This window comes from Sceloporus occidentalis, unplaced genomic scaffold (genome assembly GCF_023333645.1).
Source record: "Sceloporus occidentalis isolate IW3139 unplaced genomic scaffold, rSceOcc1.0.p SCAF_277, whole genome shotgun sequence".
Classification (NCBI taxonomy): domain Eukaryota; kingdom Metazoa; phylum Chordata; class Lepidosauria; order Squamata; family Phrynosomatidae; genus Sceloporus; species Sceloporus occidentalis.
Genome location: NW_028317257.1, coordinates 744,711 through 768,627, shown reverse-complemented (window position 1 = coordinate 768,627; position 23,917 = coordinate 744,711). Strand labels below are relative to the sequence as shown.

General features: G+C 43.5%; 1 protein-coding gene across 1 annotated transcript; it reads left to right on the top strand.

Annotated features, from left to right (window-relative positions):
• Nucleotides 1-765: 765 nt before the first annotated feature.
• On the top strand, nucleotides 766-23,640 carry LOC149275609 (saccharopine dehydrogenase-like oxidoreductase). The gene is made up of 12 exons (XM_089504549.1): nucleotides 766-964; nucleotides 2,135-2,247; nucleotides 3,602-3,682; nucleotides 7,709-7,838; nucleotides 8,333-8,382; nucleotides 8,651-8,781; nucleotides 14,190-14,307; nucleotides 14,940-15,059; nucleotides 15,597-15,653; nucleotides 16,525-16,636; nucleotides 19,225-19,306; nucleotides 23,535-23,640. Exons 1-12 carry the CDS (start codon nucleotides 766-768, stop codon nucleotides 23,638-23,640), a joined length of 1,299 nt encoding a protein of 432 aa, XP_089360675.1.
• The last annotated feature ends 277 nt before the right edge of the window (nucleotides 23,641-23,917 follow it).

Sequence of the window (23,917 nt, the reverse complement as noted above, 5' to 3'; positions counted from 1 at the left end):
AGAGGGGGGGTAGTGAGAAGAGGGCGCCAGAACACAAAGCCCTCTGGAGGCACAGGCCCTGTTGCAGCTTTGACCACTGCAACACCTGTAATTATGCCAGTGGCTTTACGAGTAAACTGGGCGTGAGTTGTCCTCATACCTGGGAACTCTCAAGGTTACACAGTCTGGAGCTGAATTAGCCATACTCTGCATTGACCATAATTATTGATGCTATTGTTTCCGGTATGTTATGGTTGATATGCCTCACTGAATACATGTCACTCAATTAAGGGTATCTTTAAATATTGTCACGTTTAGGTGATTTGGTTAAAGTTGCTACATAGAATGTGCATGATGGGCCATCAATTCTTCTAGAAGGTTCCCAGGTATCATGGTCTTGCATGCTTGTCCCCCACCTACACCCTTTCTTCGCACATGACGTCACTCAGAGCTGTAGAACACTGCGATACATCCACCTCTAAGATATGGCACGAGAGACACCAATCACGTACAGCTAAGGTGGTATGCTGTGGTTTGCGTTCAAGAAAAACACTGTATTAAACAAAGCCGTTTGTTAATAAAGTTTATCTTAAAAAAAGTACATTGACCCTCTAAACCAGTCACTCACTCGCATGTTCAATTCAGACCCCGCCTTCTCTGCGCGTGTCCAGTGGTGACGCCCAGTTCTCGTGAGTTTGCTTGACAGTTGACACTGTGGGCTTGTGAGTACGCAGCAGCCGGACATAGGACCCGGAGCCCTCTGTGCACTTTGTAAGATTAGTATCCATGGCGACCGAGGCAGCAGGACGCCAGTACCAGATGGTGGTACTGGGGGCTTCAGGCTTCACCGGTCAGTACGTGGTGGAGGAGGTGGCTCGCCTGCTGGATGGTGAGGAGTTCAAGGGCTCCGGGCTCCGCTGGGCGGTCGCTGGCAGGAGCCGCGAGAAACTGGAAGATGTGCTGCGGAGGGCAGCGGACCGGATGGGTGAGCACTTTATGAGTTAAATGCGGAAGGGGACCTGCTCGGACCTTATCTAAATAACGCACGCGTGACTCTGTGCTTGGATCCCTTATGTGTTCCTTTCATGCATTAAGGAGATTAAATACTGTTAATATTAATTGCATTTGTTTACTGGGCCCATTGTGTTCTGCTGGTGCCCGCTGGCACTTGGCGTGGGTCAGCGCATATCTCATGTGGGTCTATGATAAGCGTGTGTCATGTCATCACATTCTGTTCATTCTTCTCGTATTATGATATCTCAAACCTTTGTCCGAATATGATTCAACCTTATCTGCTTTAATGGTGCTAAAGGTATCGATTCAAGTGCAATCGTGTACTAATAGCCTGTTTTCCATGCCTCGGAGGTTAGTCTACCCGTCCTTTTATCTCAGTTACCCATATCATTCCTTATTGTAGATTGTAAACTCATGAGCCAGGGCCTTCCTAAGCCAGGAACTTTGTATGAAAGTACCATAGGGCTAAATGGCAAGCTCACGGGCAGAGTCCTCATCTCCCCTTGTATCTCTCGGTGTGTACATGTATATTTGTTAACCACCAAGTGATTATATTCTGCCCTGCTGAGAAATATGTTCGCACCTAATAAATAATAAAACCAAAAACCTAAAACATTATTCTTCTCCAATTTAAATGAATTCGGCAAAATAGTTTTTTCCAATACATGTCCAAGCCCTGTTTGCTGGCACAATGTATATGAAGAGTTTATTTCACTAACTTAAGCCATATTCATTGTTTGGTCGCCACCTTAAAAAATACATTCGTTTTTGCATCCATAGTCGGCTGGGTTTTTAAGGAATTTTAAAGGTAAATATATTTTAGGTGGAAACCACATGACCCTTTTATTATTTATATTAATAAAATAAATTAGAATAGGATCATAATAATAATAGAGGGCAATAATAATAGGATAATATTATTATTGCCATCTTTTATTATTATTTTTTTGCTATTATTATGATCCTCATTATTACTATTATTATTATAATCCTCTTATTATTCTTTAACATTTTACACAATTCTGCGTGTGATAGACATAATGTATTTTCCGTAGTTTTGTCTTGCAGCCCGAGAAGTTTTTCAGTCGGTGGAATTCAGTGCCAGTCGCTTGTGATCCTATTCTTTTCTTTTCCCTTTAAGCTAAACCCCAGCTGAAATCGGACGTTGGTGTTATAATTTGTGATGTTAACGATCCACCCTCCCTCGCTGAGATGTGTAAGAAGGCCTCTGTTGTTCTGGACTGTGTGGGGCCAGTAAGTATTTTACAGCTGCTCACAGCAAAAGGGGAAAAAAAATTGCGCTTCTAAAATTGGTCTTTTTTTTTTTTTTTTTTTTTTGCTCTGAAGAAACGCAGACTGTATATTGGGGCATAAGTGAAACCTTCTGTAATGAAGGCACCGTTCTTCCATTCTTCAGAAGGCTGTGAACGCTGTCCTCCTTTGTGCTGTGGTAGCACTTTATATATCATTTATCTTGGCATGATGCATAATGAAATAGCCGTTATGAAAGTTAGACCCTTGTTCTAGGTTGGCATCGTCCAACTGGTGGCTAGCGGACTAATATTTCTGCCAGACCATGCTGGATTTTTCTCCTGCTGGAGTGCATATATGGCGTTTCAACTTCAGGGTCATGTTCCACCTAGAAGCACTGACTGTGGGGGACAAATTCTACATAATAAGCCATGTACTGTAGTAGAGTCTACTCTAGGGCCAGCTTCTTTCTGGAGCAGATGACCGAGGTTTGTTCTTGATAATGAATGGTAAGCGACAGGGAGCTGAAATGCTGAACTGCCCTCTTTAGTGAATAGATCGCTATATCGTGTTAGCCGTACAATCTCTTTCATAGTGCTGCAGGCAGCGCTCCCTTTTTTGGGCGGTCAGGCTAATTGGTGTGCCACTGCTCAATGGACCAGTTACAAGAGAGATATTTGATCTCTTGAACAGTTCGTTTCCATTATGGAGAGTAGTGCCAAGGTGACGTAGCCTCCATAGCACTGTACTTGGTGCCACACATCCATAAGTAGGGAAATGCAAGAACATGGCCAGTCTTACAGGGGCTCAGCAGGAAGGGTAAGGTATGTTTGGGGTGCAGGCAAACGTCTACATAAATACATTACTGGCCATAGGGGTACATCCACTTGCAGCGTTGATTGCGATATGGAATTTGTGCAAATGCTCTTGAAAAGAGCACCAGACAAATGCATATTTTGTGTGGGAGCATTAATCAATTTCACTATAAAATGAGTAAATCGCACCAGCACTTTAAGGAAACATGGTTTTTGGCCAACCTTGACCCAAATGTTTATTAAGGGTGAAGTTGTTCACCCCATATATAATGTATTCACAGATACATCAGTGTCAAATCTAATGTGTGCATATGTGGGGAGAGCTCGTTACACCCCTGGAAGTCTCATCTGAGCGATCACTGGGGGTCAATAGTGTGTACATGTAAAATGTTTGTGTTGTTTCTTTGTGATTAAATCTTAAGAATAAATAATGACAGCTCGGTTAACGTTTATTTGCTTGGCAACTATTTTGTTCATGAAGTGGAACGGCATCTTTAAATGTGTAACTTTTTTTGTCTAATGTCTTTTTCTATACCTCACAGTACAGGTTCTTTGGCGAGCCCGTGGTGAAGGCATGTGTGGAGAATGGAGCACACTTTGTTGATATCAGTGGAGAGCCCCAGGTTAGGGTCAGATGACTACTTTTATGTAGCTACTAGCTCTATTATATTTTACAGTGGATTCTTGCTCGTGAAAAAGAATATTAACTTTAATCATGAAAGGACAAAATGATATAATTTATTATATATATATATATATATATATATATATAGCTGAAACAACTAATCTCAAACAGAGATCGGATTATAACACTAGAATCCAGATCCCCCGCAGGGGACCTGGATTCCCCTCACTTTTGGCTGGTCTCTCACTTCCGTCTCTCTCCCCCCTCCCATACACCCCTCTGACTCCTCCCCCCTCCCATACACTGCTCTGCCTCTCTCCCGACTCCCTGGTGTTCTGTGAGCCTCCGTTGCTGACAGGCACTTTCACTGCAGCTTCATAGAAGCCTCAGCGTAAGTGAAGGTGAGTAACGGAGGCTGTCTGTGCCCTTCACTTACACTGCAGCTTCATAGAAGCCTCAGCGTAAGTTCCTGTCAGCAACGGAGGTTCACAAAATACCAGGGAGCCGGGAGACAGGCAGAGTGGTGTATGGGAGGGGGGAGGAGTCAGAGGGGTGTATGGGAGCCACCCTCCCATACACCACTCTGGCTCCTCCTCCTCCGCCCCCCATACGCCACTCTGCCTCTCTACCTGGCTCCCTTGTGTCTTGTGAACCTCTGTTGCTGACAGGAGGCAGAGTGCAGTATGGGAGGGAGGAGGAGGCAGAGTGCAGTATGGGAGGGAGGAGGAGGCAGAGTGCAGTATGGGAGGGAGGAGGAGGCAGAGTGGTGTATGGGAGGGGGAGGAGGCAGAGTGGAGTATGGGAGGGGGGGAGGAGCCAGAGTGGAGTATGGGATGGGGGAGGAGCCAGAGTGGAGTATGGGATGGGGGAGGTGCCAGAGTGGAGTAGGGGGGAGGGGGAGGAGCCAGAGTGGAGTATGGGAGGGGGGAGGAGGCAGAGTGGAGTATGGGAGGGGGGAGGAGGCAGAGTGGAGTATGGGAGGGGGGAGGAGGCAGAGTGGAGTATGGGAGGGGGGAGGAGGCAGAGTGGAGAATGGGAGGGGGGAGGAGGCAGAGTGGAGTATGGGAGGGGGGAGGAGGCAGAGTGGAGTATGGGAGGGGGGGAGGAGGCAGAGTGGAGTATGGGAGGGGGGGAGGAGGCAGAGTGGAGTATGGGAGGGAGAGGAGCCAGAGTGGAGTATGGGATGGGGGAGGAGCCAGAGTGGAGTATGGGAGGGGGGGGAGCCAGAGTGAAGTATGGGAGGGGGAGGAGCCAGAGTGGAGTATGGGAGGGGGAGGAGCCAGAGTGGAGGGGGGGAGGAGGCAGAGTGGAGCATGGGAGGGGGGGAGGAGGCAGAGTGGAGTATGGGAGGGGGGGAGGAGGCAGAGTGGAGTATGGGAGGGGGGGGAGGAGGCAGAGTGGAGTATGGGATGGGGGAGGAGCCAGAGTGGAGTATGGGATGGGGGAGGTGCCAGAGTGGAGTATGGGAGGGGGAGGAGCCAGAGTGGAGTATAGGAGGGGGAGGAGCCAGAGTGGAGTATGGGAGGGGGGAGGAGGCAGAGTGGAGTATGGGAGGGGGGGAGGAGGCAGAGTGGAGTATGGGAGGGGGGGAGGAGGCAGAGTGGAGTATGGGAGGGGGGGAGGAGGCAGAATGGAGTATGGGAGGGGGGAGGAGGCAGAGTAGTGTATGGGTGAGTTATAGTGGTGTATGGGGGGTATAATGAATTTCAGGGAGGCAGAATGGCATATCTGGGGGAGTAAGAGTGGTGTATGGGGGTATAATGAATTTCAGAGTGGCATATCTGGGGAGGCAGAGTGGTGAATCAGGGAGAATTTCAGGGTGGTGCAGGGCATTTATGGGGAGCGGAGTGGTATATCAGGGTGCACAGTGGCATATAGAGAGGTATAAGGCATAAATAGGGCCGAGTGGCATATTGCAAGTTATAAGGCATATCTGGGGGTAAAAGGTATATCAGGGGGCTCAGTTGGATATCACTGGCATATAAGGAGTATAAGGCATATCAGGGGCACAGTGGAATCTCTGGCATATAGGAGGTATACGGTATATATGGGGCAGAGTGGCAAGCTGGGGGTCAGATGTGCATAACTGGGGGCAGTTTGGTAAATAAAAGAAAACATAAACAAGGCTTTTTTCTCAGTTTTTATTAAATATGAAAAATAGTTAACATATTAATATTTACTAATTATTTTGTATTAAAACCTAGTTTGAGAAACACTGTGTTTGGGTTCTTTTAGCTTTTATTATTATGTCAGTAAAATAAGAAGGTGAATAGGGAGAGGCCATTGCAATAAAGAGATGAAAGTGTAAATTGTACGTTTTTTATTACATTATTTTAAATAAAAAAAATTGAATTTTTTATCCGATTAATCGGCCAACTAATCGATTATTAAAATAATCGTTAGTTGCAGCTATATATATATATATATATAATGTTCCCACCAAACTGCAGCAGTATATTTTTTCAGTTACCTGAACTTAGTCTCTCTGTCTTATTCTGTGCTGTTATTATTGCTAACATTATTTTTAAAGTTATTTTTGTATTCAGAGCTACTTATTTTGTTTCGGTGGATAACAGCACCCTCCACTAATATTGGTACCCTTTGTAAATATGAGCAAGTAATGCTGTGTAAAAATGTGTCGTTTAGCCCTTTGATCTTAACTTCAAAAAATACACACAAATACTCTGCTCTCATGGATATCAAACAATTACAAACGCGACGCAGGTTTATAAAAAAAATAAATAAAAAAAAATGAAGAATTGTGAACTATATAAGAACAGCTTTGAGGCTTCTCCTATAATGCCTGATGAGTTTGGAGAACACATTGCAAGATATCTGAGACCATTCCTCGATACAGAATCTCTCAAGATCCTTCAAATTTCTAGGTCGATGATGGTGGATGCTCTTCTGCAGTTCACCTCGCATGTTTTTTATTGGATTCATGTCAGGGGACTGGGATGGTCATGGTAGGACCTTGATTTTGTGGTTAGTAAACCATTTTTGTGTTTATGTTGATGTATGTTTTGGGTCCTGCTGAAGGATCCAACCATGGCCTGTTTGAAGCTTTCTGGCAGATGCAGTCAGGTGTTCATTTAATATCTGTTGATATTTGATAGGATTCATGTCATCATGGACTATAACAAAATGTCCTCTGGCAGAAAAACATCCCAAACAATTGAGGAGCCATCACCATAGTTAACTATGGGCATGAGGTACTTTTGCATATGGCTACCTATCTATGTGTGCCAAACACACCTCTGGTATTTATTGCCATAAGGCTCTATTTTGGTTTCATCTGACCATAGAACCCGATCCTATTTAAAGTTACAGTAGTGTCTGGTAAACTGAAGACGGTTGGGTTTGTTTTTAGATGATTAGAGTAAAAACAATTCTGCAATTTTCAAACCATCCTCTTCACAGTGCGTTGATACAATATACACACACATCCCCTTCCAGGTCGATTCATAACATTTCTAATTGACTGGAACTTCTTAATTGCCTTGATGGTGGAAATGAACATTTTCAATGATTTTCCCACACATCACAGCTGTATTCCTTGATCTTACCTGTTGTGATGACTGGCTAATGTGTGTTACCTAATATGTATACCCCTGTGACACAGGAAGTCATGGTTGAACAGTTTCCTGTTCCTAGTCACCCAGGTGCACTAAAAAATGTAAATTATCAATGGTAATAAACTTCAAATATTTTTTTTTCCATATAAATTCATATTTTTATGGGATAAACCCGTGTTGTGTTTGCAATTGTTTGATATCCATGAGTGCAGAGCACGTTTTTTGTTTTTTTTTTGGAAGAAAACATCAGTGGGGTAAACAATAGACAATTTTCACAGCCACCTTTGCTCATATTTACCAAGGTTGCCAATAGTAGTGGAGGACACTGTAAGTCTTTAGGGCAAAAATCAAAAATGTCCTGTTCTCATTTTTGGCACTTTATGTATCAATAAATAAATAATAATTGTGTTATTGATGTCCATTTAAATGTTTGCATTTTACTTCCTCAGTTTCTTGAAGGAATGTATTTGAAATATGATAGCCTGGCAGCCGAGAAAGGAGTATATATTGTTGGCAGCAGTGGCTTTGACTCCATTCCAGCAGATATGGGTGTTCTATTCACTCGAAACAGCCTGAAGGGTATGTGAATAGCCCTCTCAAATTTCATTGACAACCATTGTATCTCAACATTTTACTTGCTGCGGTCCAAGCATGCAGCCAGACATTGTTCTGTGGTCCTTCGCTAAGGGGAGATTTGTTAGGAGAGTTGTACCTTTGAGTTGCTGAGGCTGGTAATTTCCACCAGGTAGAAGGACTGAACTAGCCCTGCACAATGCAAAATTTAATGGGTGAGCAGACCTTGCTTACCTATACGTTATACAGGGCAGCCAAAGTCTTGCACCAGAGCCTTCTTGATGATGGAGTCAATGAGTTGCAACCACAACTGTCTTGCACACTCCCCTACCCACGCTCCCTTTGGTGAATAAATCTTGGCCTCTAGGTACTCTTTGTAGCCGCATTGTTTAGTTCCTTACATTGTGGTGTTCAACCTCTGCATTTAAAGCTAATGTTATCAATCATTTTTTTGTACAAGTGTATCTTTTTTTATTTTATTTTTTGCAATATTTTATTAGGTACGTTGACTGCGGTTGAAAGCTTCTTGTCTTTCAAATCGGGCCAATCGGTTAGTACTTTTATTTTTGATTTTTCTCTCTCTATCTTCTAATACAATTTGTGTTATGTTGTATAGGAGTTGTTTATATAGGATGCCTTGTAATTCATCTGAAAATCTGTATAATTAATAATCGGGAGATGTGCCTGAAATAAATATAATGGCCAAAAGTATGTGGACCATCTCTCCTCTTAGATTTGAGGTTGAAACGGTAACTGTCTATAATTCAGCAGATTGGTCTTCTATTATTTTGGGAATAACGGGCTGTTGTCTTTACTAGGGCACCTGCATTCACGATGGAACTTGGCAATCGGCCGTTTATGGCATTGCAGACCAAGGCAATCTCAAGAATCTCCGGAAGCAGTTGGCATTCAAACGACTTCCTGTTGTTGGCAGAAAATTAAAAAGAAGGTATGTGCAATATGGATTTATTTATTAGTATTCCATTTACACAAACATGGTTTTTCTAGTAATGGTTGTAGAAAAAAAATAGGGCAATGATTTCTGTGTTGCCTTTTACTGGATCAATGTTCATGAAGGTAGATGTATAGTCCTATCAAGATTCAAGATTTCCCTAAAGGGACACTCCAGCCATCATAGAGCTGCATGATCTATTTTATTTTTCTTGATGTCCTCTATGCATTTGCTCTTTGCGACGCCCCAATCTATTTCTTTGCATGAGATATACACAGCACCAGTTGGCTCTAGCACTGGCCATACGAACCCTACGGATAGGATCTATTGCAGGGGCGTCCAACGTGCGGCCCGCGTGAGTGAGCAGGACCGGACTGGCTGGTCCTGCTCACTCGGTGGTCTGCCGGTCTGTGGGCTGGCAGACCACATTCAAAGCGGCCGCCCGGCTGCGAAGTTCAAATCGGCTTTGGACGCGTGACGTTCGAGGGGGGCAGGCCCACATAAGATGTTCCTCGTGGCAAGGAAAGGGACATCACACCGAAGGAGAGCAGGAAAAAGTAAAAAAAAAAAAAAAAAAAAAAAAAAATGTAAGTATTACAAATGGACATGATAGAAGTGTAATTTCTGCTTGCTTTTGCTACTGTGGCTGCTTGTGCATGATAGGAGTGTCATTGCTATATTAAATATATATGATTATTAACAGGAATCACACTCCTATCATGCCCAGTCATCTAGTTCATCTGGGTATGCCTGGGGATGCATGATAGGAGTGTGATTGCTGTTAATAATCATATATATATATTTAACATAGCAATGAGACTCCTATCATGCACAAGCAGCCAATACATACACATAGCATACAGCCTCCCTGTGCCCTGCCCCCCTAATTACACATCCATGCTATCACTGCATATTCATTCATCACAAACATTCGTTCCCTCATTCACGTATACTCATTCATATACTCTCCCCCACCCATAACTGAACTGCAGATCTTCCGGTGCCGCTCGCAGACTTACGCAGGGGTGCTGTCTCCATCTGCGGTGCTCGCAGTCTGTTTGAACTTCTCTTGACCTGCCATGGGGAACAGGAACGGAGCAGAGTAACGTGAGGTAACGCGTATTCAGGTGACTCTGCTGGGTTCCTGCATCCCCTCGACGGAGCAAGAGACGCTACTGAACAACACAGAGGGAAGAAGCAGGCCACCTGCGGTGGGTTTTGTTTCGTCATTTTGCCAAATTAACCCTGTATTAATTAATATGCATTATAAAGCTAAATGGCCATATTTTCTCTCAGTGAAAAATGAGCGTGGCCCACGCACACATACATTTCTGATGAAGTGGCCCACTGCAGAAAAAACTTGGACACCCCTGATCTATTGAGAACCAATGTGCGTTAAGTACTCCCGTTGTATCAGTCAGCTTGGTTTCCTGTCACTGGTTGGATGTTTCAAGCAACCAATCAGTGGTGCTGAACATCTGAACACAGAAGGGTGGGAATCAGTAGCATCTCCCTAATGTAAGTACCCTTTTCCCAATTTGAAGAATGCATATGAAAGTACTTAGAAAGTACCTTCATATGCACTGATTGTTTAGGGGGTTTCCAGTGACACTAGAGCATCCGTTTTTAAGACGATGTAATATGTAGAAACATTATTTGTCACATTGTTTTAAAATTTCACCTCTGCTTTGTGATGATCTGATTAGTTCTTTTAGTCTCCCCTATTACTAGCCTGTCAGAGCTGGAAGATCTTATACACAATCCTATACGACATAAAATTTACCAATACTTTTTTAACTCCTTCAGGACCGGGATTTTGATACTAAGGTGTCGCTAAAGGACCGGAACCGTTTTTGTGTTTTTGCGATGTCTTTCTTCAACTGTAATTTCTCTCATCAATTAGTGCACCCACACAAATCATATATTGTTTTTTTTTTCAGCACAAGTAGGGCTTTCATTTGAAACCATATTAAGCTGGGTAGTACATTGTTTTGTTTGAATTGAACTGGAAAAAGTGGGGAAAAAATGGAAAAAACGCATTTTTTATAGTTTTGTATACATACAGATTGTACACACATTGAACCAATGGGAAAAAATTATCCAAAATATATTCATTAACTTGTCCTTATTTGGAAACCACCCAATAAAGCCAAGATTTTCATCTATTTTGACCAGTATAGGGCAAATATTGCAAGGCATGCATCACGTTTTTAAAATTGTAATTTTTTTCAAATTTGGCATGGTAGTCTAATAACTGCAATAGTTGTTACAGATACTGATTATCCCCCCAAAATTATATGTTTATGAATAGTACAGGGCTCGACAAATCCCAGGCGCCAGGTCGCCATGGCGACTCAGAATTTTGTCCTGGCGCCTAGGAGTTTGTCAGCCTTTTACATCCACAAAAAAGGAGTCTGGGCAGACTAGTGATGTCCGGATCATGAACGAATCGTTCATTTGATCCGGTTCTTTTTAGTGATCCGGATGAATCGGTTCAGTAGACTGAACGATTCATTTGTAGCGGTTCAGTCTGTGAATCATGCAGCTGTAACCTGATCCTAGAGCTGTGAGTCATCTGCAGAGCACTCAGACACAGACTCTGGGGTCAGGTTACAGCTCATTAATTCACAGAGGAACGATGACTCATAGAGTCAGAGAGTTGTTCAAAGAGTCAAATGATCCGAAGATTCAAATGATTCGAATCTTACAGGGATCCGAATCTTGAAGAGATTCGAATCATTCAGAGAATATTACTGATACCATACTTTTATAAATAAATACATTAATAATGTTCACACTGCCCCCAGGATTTAGATTCCCTTGAGTTTGCGCCCCTTTACCTATAACTGCACCTACAGTTAACTTTATTAAATTAATTAAATTAACCCTCAGTCATCAGCATAAAATTAACCCTTATACCCCATCAACCATAACTGCCCCTGAAATTAACCGTAAAGATCCCATTAACCATAACGGCCCCTAAAGACCCCATTAACCATAACGGCCCCTAAAAACACCCCATTAACCATAACTGCTCCTAAATTAATTGCATGTACTCCAGATAAATTACCTAATAAATTGGTATGGTTGATGGGGTCTTTAGTGTTAATTTAGGGGCAGTTATGCTTAATGGGGTGTTTAGGGATAATTTAGGGGCAGTTATGCTTAATGGGGTCTTTAGTGTTAATTTAGGGGCAGTTATGCTTAATGAGGTGTTTAGGGTTAATTTGGGGGCAGTTATGCTTAATGGGGTCTTTAGTGTTAATTTAGGGGCAGTTATGCTTAATGAGGTGTTTAGGGTTAATTTGGGGGCAGTTATGCTTAATGGGGTCTTTAGTGTTAATTTAGGGGCATTTATGCTTAATGAGGTGTTTAGGGTTAATTTAGGGGCAGTTATGCTTAATGGGGTGTTTAGGGTTAATTTGGGGGCAGTTATGCTTAATGGGGTCTTTAGTGTTAATTTGGGGGCAGTTATGCTTAATGGGGTGTTTAGGGTTTATTTTTGGGCAGTTATGCTTAACGGGGTGTTTAGGGTTAATTTAGGGGCAGTTATGCTTAATGGGGTCTTTAGTGTTAATTTGTGGACAGTTATGCTTAATGGGGTGTTTAGGGTTAATTTGGGGGCAGTTATGCTTAATGGGGTGTTAAGGGTTAATTTTAGGGGCAGTCATGGTTGATGGGGTGTTAAGGGTTAATTTTAGGGGCAGACATGGTTGATGGGGTGTTTAGGGTTAATTTAATGGTGAGGGTTAATTTAATAAAGTTAGCTTAAGGTGCAGTTGCAGGTAAAGGGGAATGTAAATCCTGGGGGCAGTGATTATTAATGTATTATTTATAACAGTATGGTGATATTCTCTGAATGATTAGAATCCCAATGAAGGCAGAGAGTCATTCAAAGATCCGGATCTTACAGTGATCCGGATCACTGTAAGATTCGGATCCCTGTAAGATCCGAATCTTTGAACGACTCTCTGCCTTCTTTGACATCACTGGAGGCAGGGGGGAGGATTCATAATGAAAGGGGCGGGGCCAATCGTTAGTGTGCCTGCACGGAGTTACTGGAAAACAGTAACTCTTGTGAGTCACACTGAGTGATCCGAAGATTCGGATCATGAATCGGATCATTTCAGTGAACGAATCGAAATGATCCGATTCACTTTAATGATCCGAACTTCCCAAAACTAGGGCAGACGGCACAGCCACTCCGAGCCCGCCCTCGAGCCTGAGATCACTCCCACGGAGTGATTCTGTAGGCTGAAACCGCTATTGCAGGTTTTCCTCACAGGCAGCTTCAGGAAAGGGGGGTTGTGTTGATTGGGTCCCCACACAAGTGTGGGGACCTGACACAACACCCCCCTGCTGCCTGATCGCTCCATGAGAGCGACAGTGCAGCGTTTAACCCCTTCAATGCCCCGATCGCGGCATTTAGGGGTTAGTTCCCGTTTTGTAAGGGGCTCTGCTGCTGGTGGTCTGCCTGGAAGCCCAGGCAGACCAGCAACAGCAAAAACGAGCCCCCACAAGCCCTTTGATGATTCCTGTAGGCATGGAAGCCTACAGCAGTCATCAGAGACTCCCCCCTGCAATGGCTGGTCTATAGACCAGCAATTGCTTCCCAGCTGCCAGAGGCAGCTTCAGGGCCAAGGGGAGAGGGTTCTTTGGTCTCCACATTATTGTGGAGACCAGCCCCAACACCCCCCTGCTGCCTGATCGCTCCATGAGAGTGACAGTGCAGCGTTAACCCCTTCAATTCCACAATTGTCTCACTCTTGACACTCTTGACAACGAGCCCCCACAAGCCCTGATCAAAGGGCTTGTGGGGGCTCGTTTTTTGCTGTTGCTGGTCTGCCTGGGCTTCCAATGCCGTGATCGCGGCATTGAAGGGGTTAACGCTGCACTGACGCTCTCATGGAGCGATCAGGCAGCAGGGGGGTGTTGTGTCAGGTCCCAACACGCCACCCCCTTCCCTGAAGCTGCCTGTGGTTTCAGCCTACAAAATCACTCCGTGGGAGTGATCGTAGGCTTGGGGGCGGGCTTAGAGATGCTGTGCTGGTCTACCCAGACTCCTGGGCAGACAGCAGCAGCAGCGCCCCCGCGATCACCGCGATGTGGGGGGCGGTTTTTGGGGATGATGTACCCGGTACGTCCCGGTCTACCTGTGACCAGGAAGTACCAGGTACGTCCCGGACCTGAAGGAGTTAAATTATATACTTAAGTACCATGCCCTGTCAAGGTATATATAATCGTTTGTTTCTATCTCCTGAAATTATTTTTTTCAGAAATGCCCAGAAGGTCCCAATTTTGCTCTCACTATTATTCTTACTTACTGGGAAAATTGTTAGTAATAACAGTAGCTATGCAATGGATTGTATAAAGATGCTTTAGAATTAATTATTTTGTTGTGCCAGGGGTCCGGTATTCTACAGCAATGAAGTTAAGCAATATGCCGTTCCATTTCCGGGATCAGATGCATCTGTCGTAAGACGAACACAGCGCTACCTGCATGAACATCTTCAGGAGACACCTGTAAGTTCAAGCTCTACATTTTTAGACATTTATTTTGTAATACTTTAATTTTTTTTAAAGTTACCTTAAATTAGTATTCTCAATTAATGCATGCTTATTTTTCTCCCTTGCAATATATAAAAATATTTTAATTATTCTCTATGATGCGTGCAACATTGCATAGTAACTTCCAGCAAAGGAAGCAATAAAGAACAAAATTTAAAGTGTTAATCCACACTTGGAATACCAGACCAACCCAATGATGAGTGGGTTGTTTGTCAAAATGTAAAAACGTAATTCATCTATGTAGCGTAGATTAAAAACATAGAGTTTAAGTATTCATTGTCCCATGAGATCATCCCAGAAGCACTTCCTATGACCTAAAGACAATCTAACTGAAGTGGTACACATGCCAAATAAACATATACATTCATGTACATTCTGTGCAAATTCATTACCCTACAATTTAATAAAAACTATTAAGAAAACCCCTAACATTATATATGTCTCAATGGAAAATGTATGTACTGCCCGTGTACAACTAAGTGTACATTTATGGTTCTGATACAATAAACCAATATTGACTCCATAAAAAGAAGGCTTGTTGTTCTCAGATTCAGGTCCCACTTCCACTAACACAATTATTTATTTAGGTGCAGTACTCGGCATATGCGGCGATCGGCGGTCTTGGCTCCGTTATCACTCTGATGATTGCTGGATTCCTCTTTTTCCTTTTCTCAAAACTTAGTTGTGGAAGAAAGCTTCTGATAAAAGTAAGTGCTTGTTATAATGGTGGCAAACCAATTATAAGGGTAATTACTTTGGTATTAAATAGGAAACATGGAAAACAATACGCTAGAATTACTCAGGTGTACAAGCGCCACATCCACCAGCATTCCTTGAGATACCCATGTTGATTTAGTATAATTTGTCTAACGACTTAGTATATGCAAAGATAGAATGGCATGTCCTGCAACTAGGGATACTTGTAGGGTTTTGATATAGTAGGCATTATGCTAAGAAAACAATACTAGTGTTTCTTAACACTGTGTACACTCTTAACTCAGAAGCTTGTCGTGTTGCATAGTGAGATGTCTTACATTTTTAGCTTTAAATGTCTGATCAAAATTAAAAAATCTTGCTCAGCTAGTGCTTAAATCTAATATACAGTATGTATGGGTGTGTGTGTGTGTGTGTATACTATATATAATATATGTAAATATATAGACCTGCACATTAATTGTAGCACATACTTCATGATATTGGTTCACATGTTTGTGATGTTCTACGTTATATGTTTCTTTCCATAGTACCCCAAGTTCTTTTCATTTGGCTACTTCTCACCTGAAGGACCAACACAAAAGCAGGTAATTGCATTTACAACTTTCGCAAATCACATCTGTGCTGGCAAGGACCTTGAGAATGAAATGTTGCTGGCGTTTGTAGGAAACGCGGTTTAACCAGTTTCCTTATGAGTTATGAGGGACCAGCCGTGAGAAGTTCCTCCTTTTCTTTTTTTCCTGCATGTTTCATATCCCAATGAGCAAGGACACTTAGGAACTGTCAATGATGTAACCATACAAAGGCGATCAGGATTTTTATTGCTGGCGCAAAGGCTGCATATTAGGATATACCGTATTGGCTCGGATATAGGCCGCCCCCGGATATAGGCCGCACCCTAAAAGTTTGGTGCTTTTTTAAAGAAAAAGTTTTTTTCTTTAAAAAAGCACCAAAAAAACATGCTGCCACTCTGTCCCCCCCCCCCCCCCCGAGATATGCTGCCACTGTCCTCCTCCCCCCTCGAGATATGCTGCCACTGTCCTCCTTCCCCCTCGAGATATGCTGCCACTGTCCTCCTCCCCCCCCCCCCCCCCGACTTACCAGAGGAGACTCCCGGGTGTCTTGCGGGGCTGGCGGGGGACATCTACGCAATACGCGTACACAACTTCCGGTGCTGGCACTCAGCTGACCGGGGGCAGAGGTAAAGCTTAGACAACCTCCCGTGCCACCCCCCCCCCCTGTGGAAAGTGCTGGCAGGGGAGGCTGTCTGAGCGTATCGGGGAGTAGGATGCAGGTCCCCTGCACCGCTACGGGGGATCTGTATCCTAACCCTGCCCGGCGCCCGGGACTGCATGTCCTGGGCGTCGGGCACTAGACCCAGAATATAGGCCGCAAAAAAGTGCGGCCTATATTCGAGCCAATACGGTATATCAAATGTATCTTTTGCTTTGTTGACAGATGGATGAAGCATCTTTTTCAATTACATTCTTTGGAGAAGGGTACAGTGAAGGCCAGGATCCACAGCAAGGGAAGCCAAACCTGAAAATCTGCACACGGGTTTCAGGACCAGGTAAATTGTCCATTCAGGGGCTACAATCTCCGATTATAAAGAGTAGCTGGGGCTGTCAACGGATACCTCAGTCACAAGTTTGGGAGGCTAACCCTTTCAGTACTGACCAGTTTTAGTACCCTTTCAAGATTTCTGTTTTCTGTGTTTGATGTACCCATGCAAATTAGGCATCCTTTTGCAGGACAAGTTTTCTTTAGAAACAATAAAACTAGGGCTGAAACAACTAATCGATAATAATCGATAATGAAAATCTTTGACAACGATTTTCATTATCGATTAGTCGAATCGATTTTTATCAATTATAAAAAGAGGTTTTTTTCAGAGCAAATGCTCTGAAAAACTCCTCTCCTTATATAATCCGACCTCAAACAGAGATCGGATTGTAACACTAGAATCCAGATCCCCCGCAACGCTGCAGGGGACCTGGATTCCCCTCACCGTCGGCCGGTGGGTGTCCGTGCGACAGACAACTTCCGTCTCTCCCCTCCACTTCCATATACCCCTCTGACTCCTCCCCCCTCCCATACACCACGCTGCCTCTCTCCCGATTCCCTGGTGTTTTGTGAACCTCCGTTGCTGACAGGCGCTTTCACTGCAGCTTCATAGAAGCCTCTGCGTAAGTGAAGGGCAGTAACGGAGGCTGTCTGTGCACATCATGCAGACCCCCACCAGCTGACAGAGAATCGAGGTCTCCTGCAGAGGATCATCCTCTCTGTCAGCTGGTGGGGGTCTGCATCGCACAGACAGCCTCCGTTACTGCCCTTCACTTATGCTGAGGCTTCTATGACGCTGCAGTGAAAGTGCCTGTCGGCAACAGAGGTTCACAAAACACCAGGGAGTCGGGAGAGAGGCAGAGCAGTGTATGGGAGCCACTCTGGCTCCTCCCCCTCCCATACGCCACTCTGCCTCTCTACCCGGCTCCCTGGTGTCTTGTGAACCTCCGTTGCTGACAGGAGGCAGAGTGGAGTATGGGAGGGGGGAGGAGGCAGAGTGGAGTATGGGAGGGGGGAGGAGGCAGAGTGGAGTATGGGAGGGGGGAGGAGGCAGAGTGGTGTATGGGATGGGGAAGGAGGCAGAGTGGTGTATGGGATGGGGAAGGAGGCAGAGTGGTGTATGGGATGGGGAAGGAGGCAGAGTGGTGTATGGGATGGGGAAGAAGGCAGAGTGGTGTATGGGAGGGGGAGGAGCCAGAGTGGTGTATGGGAGGGGGAGGAGCCAGAGTGGTGTATGGGAGGGGGAGGAGGCAGAGTGGTGTTTGGGGAGGGGGGAGGAGGCAGATTGGTGTTTCAGGGAGGTAGAATGGGATATCTGGGGGAGGTAGAGTGGTGTATGGGGGTATAATGAATTTCAGGGTGGTGCAGGGCATTTATGGGCGGCGGAGTGGCATATCAGGGTGCACAGTGGCATATAGGGAGGTATAAGGCACAAATGGGGGTGAGTGGCATATTGGAAGTTATAAGGCATATGGGGGGTATAAGGCATATCGATATTAGGCATATCAGGGGGGCATAAGACATATCTGGGGGTAAAAGGTATACCAGGGAGCTCAGTTGCATATCACTGGCATATAAGGAGTATAAGGCATATCGGGGGCACAGTGGGATCTCTGGCATATAGGCGGTATAAGGCATATATGGGGGCAGAGTGGTAAGCTAGGGGTCAGATTTGCATACCTGGGAGGGGCAGTTTGGTAAATAAAAGAAAATATAAGGCTTTTTTCTCATAGTTTTTATTAAATATGAAAAATAGTTAACATATGAATTAATATTTACTAATAACTTTGTATTAAAACCTAGTTTGAGAAACACTGTTTGGGTTCTTGTAGCTTTTATTATTATGTCAGTAAAACAAGAAGGTGAATAGAGATGAAAGTGTAAATTGTACGTTTATTACATTATTTTACATTTTAGAAAAAGCATTTTTTTATCCGATTAATCGAAAAAATAATCGGCCAACTAATCGATTATTAAAATAATCGTTAGTTGCAGCCCTAAATAAAACCAAAATTACAATTTTTGTACAGAATTTCTTCTACACAGTAGGTGCCACTGCTGAAAAATTATCCAATTTATCTTCAGCGACATCTTCTGACTACAGCAATTCACAATGCATACAGTTTTTTGTGTCCCTTCTGTATAACTCTATAGTGTGCTGCTTGGTAGTAGTGTGGGTGGTTGTGTGTGTGTTGGGTATAATTATTTTACTTCTACTGCCAGGGCAAAAGCATGTTGGGGCATTTTTTTTTTTTTTTTTTTTTTTTTAAACAATCTTGTTAAAAAGTGGGTGTTTTTCAGGTCCTAAATTTCTTGGGAACAAAAAGTAGGGAACAAATTAAGCAGGATTTGCCACGCAGGGCAAATCCTTTCTTATTGAGATCTAAAACCATGTGACTGTTTAAAAACCTACTGTCTCTAAGCGGAGATGATTTAATGTAAAACTGAGATGATTTTGAAAACTACACATTGTGTGTTTCAGAGATTCCCTTAACTTTTCCTGACTAGAAATGTAATTGGCATGGATATTGCATCTTCTAAAAAGCAGTTGTGTTTTTCACTTATCTCTGTCTTTCTTGTCGCTAACATTTTCAGAGGCTGCCTATGTATCCACTCCCATAGCCATGGTGCAGGCTGCAGCAACCATTTTAAAGGAACCAGAATCACTTCCTAAAAGGTTTTTACAGACATTTCATTTTACTTGATTTTTTTTTTATACAGTGTGTTTTTAATTGAAGGTAAAAATTGTACATTTTAATTATTATTAAAATAATTATTTTTTGAAAGCGTTTCATTTCACTAAATGAAATACCAGTATTGACTTTATTGACATAAAGTAGAGCGAATCATCTAGGAACTAGAGCAAAAAACCCCACCTTCCCAAACTTATGTGTAAAACGTTAAGGTTCAGCATTTGAAACCTAAACCTATGGAACGGGTTTTATTGAGTACTATATTGATAAGAACGCTTCATGTTGCTACTCTTCATACGCAACCCCAACATTTGATAAATAAGGAGTCTGTAATAGAGCTTTAGTCACTCTTATGTTTGTCAAAGTTAATTAATGACTTGTTTTATATTGAAAAACTCAAGGAGAGTTTGATGTCTGAGCAAAACCAGAGTGTGTGAGATCACATTATTATGATAATAACCATGCCGTATACAGTAATATAGGTTAGCGTTGACAAAACCCAAGTTTTATCTCTGTTAGATTTAAAATGTTTTATCAGCAACCCTGGAGGCTGTCATTGCAGTCAGTCCTGTACTTCTTTGGGCATCTTTCTCTGATTCTTTATGGCAATGGTAATGTAGTCCCTTCCTCCATAGACTTTCATAATGTCTGGCTGTGTGATTGCCAATGATCGACTGTATGGTTTACCACAGGTAGTGTGATAAAGAGTCAAGGTGTTTGGAAAAAGATAGCAGAGCTTGAACACATATAAATGGCTGATGTGCAGCTGCCTTACTGGAACTGTTTAAAAGAAAATAGTGCTATATTTTTGAAAAATAATTTTTAATCTGAAACTGTGTGTATGTATGTATGTGTGCAGGCCCGGACTGGCCATCGGGCACACCGGGCGTTTGCCCGGTGGGCCGGGCCACGGCAGGGCCGCATTGATTTAGGGGCTGATGGAGCTGCAGCTCCAGGCCCCTACCCTACCTACGGCCGCAATGGCGGGTCTGCGGCCGCACAGGGTTTAAATTAAAACATCAGGGTTTTTTTTAACTTTATTTAACATGGAGGATGTTAAATAAAGTTGAAAAAAAACCCCGATGTTTTAATTTAAACCCTGTGCGGCCGCAGACCCCTAAGGCCGGCCCTGGTGGGGGGCTTCCCGGCCCCTTAGAGCAGGACCGGCCTTAGGGGTGTGCGACCGCACAGGGCGTCACACTCTAGGGGGCGGTCCGCACCGGGTGCCAACTTGCGGCACCCGGCACCCCTCCAGAGACGGACAGTAATGTCCGCCGCTGGAGGAGCAGGCTCGCAAGGGAGCGGTATCGGAGGTCTTTAACAGACCTCCGGTTCCCTTGAGTGATTTTAAGCCGGGTTCAACCCGGCTTAAAATCACTCAAGGGAGCCGGAGGTCTGCTAAAGACCTCCGATACCGCTCCCTTGTGATCCGCGCGGCAACAGCTGCTGTGCGCCGGGGTTTGTTGTTAGATCCCGGCGCACAACACTGAAGCCGCGCCCACCGCTGTCCGTGCCCTCTGACCCGGAAGAAGACAGAGAAGACAGAAGAACTGAAGAAGAGGAGCGAAAAGGAGGAAAAGGAGCTGTAAGGAGAAAAGAGGAAAGGTAGGAAAATATTCAGTGAGAGTGGATTAGTATATATGTGTGGATTGGTGTATACGTGTGGATTGGTGTATACGTGTGGATTGGTATATACGTGTGGATTGGTGTATGTGTGGATTGGTATATACGTGTGGATTGGTATATGTGTGTGGATTGGTATATAGGTGTGGATTGGTAAGTGTGTGAGAGTGATGGGTGTTATGCTGTACCATTTCCAATGTCTTTTTCATGATCTAATTATGCTCTAAAAGTACATCATAACTCCCATCACTCTATACTGTTCCATACAGTGGCAGAGCTGGGAGGCAGAGGCCTTGCACCCTAACCGCAGGACTCCTGAAAGGTAAGTGAACTTCAAAGAGGGAGAGGGTAGATAGTTAGGAGGGGGTAGATAGGGAGAAGGGCGTGAGATGGGGGAAAGGGGGTAGATAGGGAGAAGGGGTAGATAGGGGAGAAGGGAGTGAGAAGGGGTAGATGGGGCAGAAGGGAGTGAGAAGGGGTAGATAGGGCAATCATACTCCTATCATGCCAAGTCTGCGAGTACATCCTGGAATCTGGGTATGCCTGGGCATGATAGGAATGTGATTGCTGTTAACAATCATATATATATATATATATATATATATATATATATATATATATATATATATATATATACATATACATATAATATTGTTTTTTTAATTGTTTTGTCCTATTTTGGTGTGTTACTTACTTTAAATAAAAGTGTTTTTTTTATGGTGTGGGGAGGTCATATTCGGTTTCGGACAGGTAAATGCTGCATTTTCGGTTTCAGTCCAGAATTCGTTTCAGTGCATCCCTACTACTAAGCCAGACCATGAAGTGGTAGGCCTACACCACATCAATGTTTGGCGTAGTATATAGTGATTGGGGTTATGCTGCACTATTGTTCATGTCTGGCTCAATGTATAGTGATAGGGATTACGCTGTACCACTGTCAATGTGTGCCTCAGTATATAGTGATAGGTGTTATGCTGTACCACCGTCATTGTCTGCCTCAGTATATAGTGATAAGTATTATGCTGCACCACCGTCAATGTCTGCCTCAGTATATAATGATAACAGTGAGAAGAGGCAGAGGTGGTAGATAGTGATACAGGGGGATAGATAGTGAGAAAGGGGAGTTTTGTTACAAGTTTTTATTCCTTTCTTTTTTTGGGATGGGGGGGCACCAGAGGAGTAGTCCGCACAGGGCGCCAGAACACCTAAGGCCGGCTCTGCCTTAGAGTGGCGGACCCGGTTGCAGTTGCGGCGGGCTTAAGGGGCTCTGCGTTAATGCGGCCATATAGGCCCAGTCAGTCCAGTCCTGACTGGGCCTATTTTAAGGTAGGAGCCTGGAGCTGCAGCTCCATCAGCCCCTAAGTCAATCCTGCCCTGCCACAGGCGCGGTCGCAGTTGCTGCTTGCTCTGGCAACAAGGTAAGTAGGGTGAGGGAAGGGGCTGCAGTGAGAAGGGGCAGAGGGGGGTTAGGTAGTGAGAAAGGGGGAGAGGGGATAGATAGAGGCGGTACATATTGAGAAGTGGGGAAGGGGGTTACATAGTGAAAAGGGGGAACATAGTGAGAAGGGGCAGATAAGATGATGAGAGGGGGTAGTGTGAATGCGTATGAGAATGAATGAATAAATGTGTGGATGAATTGTGTGAATGCGTATGACAATTAATGAATTCATGTGTGGATGAATTGTGTGAATGATTTGTGTGACTGCATTAATGAATGTGTTAATGATTTGTGTGAATGATTAAATGCAAAGATGGTACATGAAGGGTGGGCTTTAACAATAAATAAATAAATAAATAAATATGGGCTGCTCAGGCTTAAATGCCCGGGCCTATTTTTTGTCCCAGTCCGGGCCTGTATGTGTGTGTGTGTATGTGTGTATATATATATATATATATGTGTGTGTGTATATATATATATATATATATATATATATATATATATATATATATATATATATATATATATATATATATATATATATATATATATATATATAATATATATGTGACATTCATGTAGGATTGGTGGAGGAAGGGAGGTATGTTTCTCCTAGATTCCTTTCCTATGTGAAGTAACACCAGAGTCTTCCACCTGCTAGGTGATTAATATAGGTGAATGTCTGTGGGAGAGACATGTGAGTAAAGGTTGCTGGACATATTATGTTAAGTTGGCAGAGAGAAGCTCTCCAGCTGGTAGTGAGGGACATCCCTTGTATAGTAAGTGCCGGACAGGCAAGGTATTTCTTTTGTTGCTGCAATCTTTCTAATAAACCTGACCCTGTGTCAGGTTGCACAAACTTACTGCTGTTTGCCTGGTTTGAATGAAGACAGGCACTTGACCTCAGCGAGGGGCGATCCCAGACCTATCTCACAATATATATAAAAATAAATGTGTAGATGTTCCCCATTAAAATCAATGTTTCCTAGTCTACGGTAGTTACATTTTGATAAAGCCAAAGCTCAACATCTGTTTACTAAAGTTATCATTCTGAGACAGTTTAAAAGCTGTTCAGACCCTTTCCAACACATTGTATTTGAATTATTTCTAGTAGCGTGTAGCATTTATTGTGTTCCTGTTCTGTTTTTCAGGGGTGGTGTATTTACGCCCGGTGCAGCCTTCTCTAAGACCAAACTGATTGACCGTCTCGACAAAGCAGGCATCAACTTTACTGTCATCAGCAAATCGGATGCCTGAATACTGTGATATGCTGCACCGATACGCATGATTAGCTGCAAGCATAGAAAAAATCTAAGTGCGTTATATTCATTTTTTTAAATGCAGGTATAGCATTAATTGCACTAATGAACTTGTTTGTCCTTGTATCAGTATACTGTTGGTTAACCCTCTGTTAACTTGAACTGAATTAAAAAAAAGCGCTTAACTTTCCCTGATAAAATCGCCTCAGAAATGATCATTTTTATGGTTGGTATATTGGTTGTTGGTATACTTCAACTTTCATGGAGTGAAATGC